Source organism: Rana temporaria, chromosome 12 (assembly GCF_905171775.1).
Source record: "Rana temporaria chromosome 12, aRanTem1.1, whole genome shotgun sequence".
Classification (NCBI taxonomy): Eukaryota; Metazoa; Chordata; class Amphibia; order Anura; family Ranidae; genus Rana; species Rana temporaria.
The window spans coordinates 25,566,809-25,573,975 of NC_053500.1; the positions used below are offsets into that span (position 1 = coordinate 25,566,809).

At 43.8% G+C, this 7,167-nt stretch overlaps 1 protein-coding gene across 1 annotated transcript in view; it reads left to right on the forward strand.

Annotated features, from left to right (window-relative positions):
- GDAP1L1 (ganglioside induced differentiation associated protein 1 like 1) overlaps positions 1-2,147 on the forward strand; it is a 50,498-nt gene extending 48,351 nt beyond the window's left edge. The window contains exon 6 of the mRNA XM_040331868.1: positions 656-2,147. Within this exon, the coding sequence (XP_040187802.1) occupies positions 656-999 (344 nt within the window). The 3' untranslated portion in view covers positions 1,000-2,147. The remainder of the gene's footprint in view (positions 1-655) is intronic.
- Positions 2,148-7,167: the final 5,020 nt, after the last annotated feature.

Sequence of the window (7,167 nt, forward strand, 5' to 3'; positions counted from 1 at the left end):
AAAAATATAATTTATTTTTTTTATAAATAAAAGGGGGGTTGCCATCCAGGGCCCTTTAATAATAATAATAATAATATTATATATATATATATAACATATGAAAAAAGGGGGGTTGACATCCAGGGCCCTGGGGATCTCCGGGCCCCTGGGGACCTCCAGACCCCTAAAACAAAAAATTGGCCCTTTAATAAAAAATACAATAAAAATATATTAAAGAAAATATATATATATTTTTTTTTAAAGGGGGTTGCCATCCGGGCCCCTGGGGACCTCCGGGCCCCTTACAGGTGTACTGCCTGTACCCCCCTGATGGCGGCCCTGTAGCAGATGAAATGGATAATATAGTGTATGCACATTCTAGTAGCTAGTTTAGCAAGATGAAGTGTTTTGGGCTTCTTATATTGATGCAACCCCTGGGTGCAGTGCCAACTGGACAAGAGGTCCTAGAGCAGACCCGCTGGCTGTATTCGATTTTCAGATATCCTGAAAAAACATGGAAGTCTTCAGGCAAAGCTACTGTCTACAGTGTGTAGTTTAAGTTTTGACTAACCAAATCAAGTCTGCTTCCCTCCAATTCATAAGGGAATGCCCATTCTGAAAGGGATGATTATGAACAATGAAAGCGCATTAAAGCCATATATTTATTTTTTTGCAGGACGGAAGTGTGAGCTTTGGCTTTGTGGAAGCACATTCACTTTAGCCGACATACTTTTGGGAGCCACGTTACATCGACTCAAGTTCCTTGGACTTTCTAAAAAACACTGGGAAGACGGGAGTAGACCAAACTTACAGTCCTACTTTGAAAGGATACAGAAGCGCTATGCATTCCGGAGAGTGCTTGGAGACATCCACACCACCCTGCTGTCCGCTGTCTTACCCAACGCCTTTCGACTGGTGAAGCGAAAACCGCCATCTTTCTTTGGGGCATCTTTCCTCATGGGCTCGCTGGGAGGAATGGGATATTTTGCCTACTGGTATTTGAAGAAGAAGTACATCTGAAGACCGGAGGGTCATCTGTGCCAAGTGCTAATATTAAGCCTAGTAAGAAAAACCCCAACAAAATGTCACCACAAAACAAGTATCCTTAATGCTAATGTAAACATTCCATTATAGAACACTTAGACCTTATATTGCAACAAATTACTGTTTGCAAATGTCTTTTGTAGGATCAGGAAAAAAAAAAACGAGTTTAGACTGTTGCAAACTTCTTAAACTGCTGTATTTACCCCAAAGTTCTAATTTGCTGTGTTAGTCTGACTGTTTCCTGTGCTTGCTGGCGGCAGTCATTTTGTGAAATTAGACCGTTTTGTATCTAGGCCTCCCAGCCCTGGTGCTGTTTTTAAATGATGCAAGACTTCACCTCAGTTTCTTAGACTTACCTTCTAAAAGTAGACAACAGGCCTGGGGATAGGATGGATATTAGGCTACAGTACGGTTGCAAACCTCTACATTTGTAATAGTGGATTACAGGCCCCTAGTACAGCTGAAGGTGTGACTACTGCTGCTAACTAACCAGCCAACAACTATTGGTGTTAGATTGTAGTGAAATGCTCCCCTTGGCCAATTATCAGTAATATAGCCTAGGCCACTAGTGTTAGGTTGTAGTAATATAGCATAGGCCACCAGTGTTAGGCTGTAGTAATATAGCCTAGGCCACCAGTGTGCAAGGTCAATTAGTGGTACCATAGCCTAAGCAACTGGTGTTAGGTTAGAGAATGCTCCCCTTAGGCTATGCAGGTTCAGTTAGTAGTGCTTTAGCTTAGGTCACTAGTGTAAGGTTGCAACATTCTCCTCTTGGCCCATGCAGGGTAAGTTAGCAGCACTATATAGCCTAGGCTCCTAATGTTGGGTTGTAGCATTCTTCACTTTGTCTATACAGGGTTCGTTAGTGGTACTTCAGCCTAAGCCATTAATGTAAATTTTCAGTATGCCCCACTTGGTCTATGCAGGGTAGGTTAGCAGTACTATAGCCTAAGACACTAGTATTAGTTGTAGCATGCTCCACTTGGCCCATGCAGGGTCAGCTTATGATGCCACTAGTGTTAGGTTGTAGCACACTCCCTCATTCCTATAGAGTAGTGGTCATCAACCCTGTCCTCAGGACCCACTAACAGGCCAGGTTTGCAAGATAACTGAAATACATCACAGGTGATATCATTTGCTGCTCAGTGATTGCAGGATTCTAGTCTGCATCTTCCCAAGGTAATACATAAAATCTGTCCGGTTAGTGGGCCCTGAGAACAGGGTTGATGACCACTGAAGGTCTCCAAACTGTGGGGATGCGGCCCTTTGCTTGCCTTTATCTGGCCCTTGGGGCACTATTCCACCAACCAATACCAATGATGGAGCATCGTTCCCCCTACTGACAACATCAATAGGGCACTATTCTCCTCATTGATATCAACAATTGGCACTATTCCTCCCATTGAACACAATGTTGGAGCACTAATGCTGGGCATTTTTTACTCCCAGTGTCCACAGTCTGGTCCCCCCTAAAGCCTGAAAGGCAGTAAACTGGACCTTTGCTTGGAAAGATTGGAGACCGCTGATTTAGGGGTACTATAGCCTACATTACTAGCATTAGTTGTAGCATGCTCCCCTTGGCCCATGCAGGGTTTGCTAATGATGTTAGGTTGTAGCACACTTCCACTTTCCTATACAGGGTCTCCAAACTGTGGCCCGGGGGCCGGATGTGACCCTTTCCTTGCCTGTATCTGGCCCTTGAGGCACTATTCCACCAATTGACGCCAATGATGGAGCATCAGTCCCCCTACTGCCATCAACAATGGGGCACTATTCTTCTCATTGATATCAATAATGGGGCACTATTCCTCCCATTAAAACCAATAATGGGGCACTGATGCCAGGGGGAATTTTATTCCCGCACTAGCTACAGTCCAGCCTCCCTAAAGCCTGAAGAACAGTAAAGTGGCCATTTGCTTAGATAGTATGGAGACCCTGGACTTATGAGTACTATAGCCTAGGTAACTAGTGTTGAGTTGAAGCCTACCCCTTTTAGCCTAACCATGGTCAGTTGGAGGTGCTATGCCTATGCTATTAAACAAGATCCAGTTTGATGCTGGATTCTGCCAAGGGCCATCACCTTGTTCAGAGAGATTGCCCTTATTGGCCTCTGAGGCACGCCCTTTTGACACTGGAAATGGCCGTTTGCAGAACATAGTCCTGAAGCCAGGCTCCTAGTTACACAGAGAAACTAGTTTCAGTGAAGCTCGCTGCGAAGGGGTTGCTGAATAGTAAAGTTGAGATCAGGAATCCTGTGCTATATTGCTTTTAGATGGTTCATAGGGGCACTTTTACCTTGTCTTAGACCATGTACTGCCTCCTTTTGTCCTAAGAAACAAACATATACTCCAGAACACACAAAAATTCTGCAGCAGGCACGCACAGGGAACAGGCCCTCTGGATGCCTAATTATCGGTGGTCACGCCCCCACCTAGGAAATAAAAAAAAAACAACGAAATGACCAAAATAAAGCCATCGTCTTTGTAAACACACTTATTTTTTTAAGATTATCAAATAAGAGCACAGATTACAGTCCCTTCCATAAATTGCTGGAGACATAGGAATGAAACTGTGTTATTATCACTCTATTAATTTATTGTGTTTGATTGCAGTTTAATTTTTTTTTATTATTATTTAATTAAAAGGAATATTTTTAAATTCAGTTGTTTTTAGAATGTATAGAACTTGTGCACATCTTTTTTGGATGCCTGAAAATAACTCATTACCCTTTGATGGATCGTGTGCATCTGTCTGTTGCCTGAGTATCATTACCATCATTTTATTTCATTGTAGAGAGTATTTGCAGCTCGGTAGGCGCACTTATATGCCAATAAGGCCCAACAGAGTGTGCGGCTCGTTCGCTGCGTGCTGTTGGCCAGTAGACATGGGGACATTTTTTAAAGATACACTCTGTGGGCCTGATTCATAAAGAGTTACGCCGGCGTATCAGTAGATACGCCGACGTAACTCGGAATCTAAGCCCGTCGTAAGTTTAAGTGTATGCTCAAACTGAGATACACTTAAACCTAGCTAAGATACAACGGCCTGCGCCGTCGTATCTTAGGGTGCAATTTTTCCGCTGACGCTAGGTGGCGCTTCCGTTGATTTCGGCGTAGAATATGTAAATGACTAGATACGCCGATTCACGAACATACACTTGCCCGTCGCAGTAAAGATACGCCGTTTCCGTAAGAGATACGCTGCGTAAAGTTAAAGCTGCCCCCTAGGTGGCGTAGCCAATGTTAAGTATGGCCGTCGTTCCCGCGTCGAAATGTGAACATTTTACGTCGTTTGCGTAACTCATCTGTGAATGGGGCTGGACGTAATTTACGTTCACGTCGAAACCAATGACGTCCTTGCGACGTACTTTGGAGCAATGCACACTGGGAAATTCCACGGACGGCGCATGCGCCGTTCGGGAAAAACGCCAATCACGTCGGGTCACCAATAATTAACATAAACACGCCCCCTCATCCTCATTTGAATTAGGCGCGCTTACGCCGGCCCCATTTACGCTACGCCGCCGTAACTTAGGAGGCAAGTGCTTTGTGAATACAGCACTTGCCTCTCTGACTTACGGCGGCATAGCGTAAATACGATACGCTACGCCGCCGCCGTAACAATGCGCGGATCTACCTGAATCCGGCCCTAAATTTTTATATATAAATATAATAAAGTGTATGATAGGTTCAGGTGAAGATGATCTACAGTGGGGGAAATAATTATTTGACCCCTGCAGATTTTTTAAGTTTGCCCAATTACAAAGAAATGAAGGGTCTATAATTTTTTTATCACAGATGTATTTTAAATGATAGAGACAGAATATCAACCAAAAATCCCCAAAAAAACACATGATACAAATGTTATAAACTGTGTTGCAGTTCAGAGTAAAATAAGTATTTGATCCCCTACCAACCAACAATAATTCTGGCTCTTATAGACTGGCTACAGTAAGGTGCTCCTAACGAAAACTTGTTATGTATATAAAAGACACCTGTCCACAGAATCTCTTTCTTCCATTCAAACCTCACCATCATGGGCAAGGCCAAAGATCTGTCAAAGGACGTCAGGGACAAGAGTGTAGACCTCCACAAGGCTGGAATGGGCTACAAGACCATCAGCAAGAAGCTTGGTGAGAAGGAGACAACTGTTGGAGCGATTATTCGCAAATGGAAGAAATACAAAAACTGATGATTGGCCAAGCATGCACTATGACCCGCATGCTTGGCCAATCACAGCTTGCAAAAAACGGAGAGCCATAATTGGCCAAAGGGTGGCTTTGGCCAATTATGGCTCAGGGGGTTTAGTACACGCCCCACACTATAAAAGGCCGCCTGCAGGTCGGCCTTGTGTAGTGTGTTGCGGTGGTTAAGAGAGGACAGAGAGAGAGTGTCATTTTTTGCAGGTAGATAGAGCAGGCAGGCTAGTCAGTTAATGTTACAGTGTGTAGAGGATATATATACATCCCAGGTGTTGTACATATATTTATACACTGTATAGTTTAGCTAGATCAGTTCTTCCTAATTTACTGGCAGGCAGGTGATTGTGCTAGCTGCAGTATTCTTACGTGGTTTATTGCCCGTGTCCTCTGTAGTTTGCACCTAAAGCTACTTGGTGCGTACCGCCCGTGTGCTCTGTAGTTTGCACCTAAAGATTCAGGAGCAGTGATTTTAATGATGCTTAAATAAAAAAAAAATGAAAAATTTCTTTAAATATTGTACCTGCTGGATGTCTATAGTATGCCTGTGAAAACGTCTTTGAGAACCCAGGTCTTGCCCTAAAAAAAAACAACCGTTTTTAAAACTTTTTTTCCATTGATACATGTTCCCAGGGGCAAGACCTGGGTTCTCAAAGACGTTTTACGACAATAACTTGCATATTAGGCTTTAAAATGATCACTTTTGAATTCGAACGTTCGAGTCCCATAGACGACAATGGGGTTCTAAATGTTTGCGTGAACGTTCGGTCCGTTCGAAGGTTCTGGTGCCAACCGAACGGGGAACGGGTGTGGGGGGGGGGGGGGGGGTGTTCGGCTCATCCCTACTCTTGAGATGTGTGCACGCCAGGTAAACCAACTACAAGAAACATCTTACCTCTGTGCTTGCCAACAAAGGTTTCTACACCAAGTACTAAGTCTTGTTTTGCTTTGGGATCAAATACTAATTTTAATCACTGAACTGCAACTCAATTTATAACATTTGTGTTACAACATGTGTTTTTTTTCTGGATTTTTGGTTGATATTCTGTCTCTATTATTTAAAATACTATTAAATAAAAAATAAAAAAATTATAGACCCTTAGGGCCAGATTCACATAGAGATACGCTACGCCGCCGTATCTTACCTGGCTCTAAGTCGAATCCAGGAAGATTTCGCGCCGTAAGTTACGGCGGCGTAGTGTATCTCTCGGCGCGTATTTCAAATTGGGCGGGTAGGGGGCGTGATTCATTTAAATGTAGCGCGTTCCTGCGCCGAATGAACTGCGCATGCTCCGTTTTGAAATTTCCCGCCGTGCTTTGCATGAAATGACGTTGCACCGACGTCATTTTTTGAACTTAGACGTGAGTTACGTCCTTTCCTATTCACGGACGACTTACGCAAAAAAAAAAAATTTAAATTCGACGCGGGAACGACGGCCATACTTTAACATGGCAAGTCTATCTATACGCCACAAAATAACAGCTTTAACTATACGCCGGGAAAAGCAGACTAGCGACGACGTAAGAGAATGCGACGAACCCGCGTACCGTCGTGGATCGCCGTAAACAGCTAATTAGCATACCCGACGCGGAAAACTACGCAAACTCCACCCAGCGGGCGCCGAAGTATTGCACCTACGATCCGAAGGCGTACGAAGCCGTACGCCTCTCGGATCGAAGCCAGAAGCCGTCGTATCTTGGTTTGAGGATTCAAACTAAAGATACGACGCGGCAAATTTGAAAGTACGCCGGTGTATCAGTAGATACGCCGGCGTACTTCTTCTGTGAATCTGGCCCTTAATTTCTTGGTGGGCAAACTTACAAAATCTGAAGGGGATCAAATAATTATTTCCCCCACTGTAAGTGAAGTCATGCTACAATGTAATCAAACCAAAACTGCTTAGAGCTGAACTCCCGGGATAAGCAAGTATTGTCTAAATATGTGT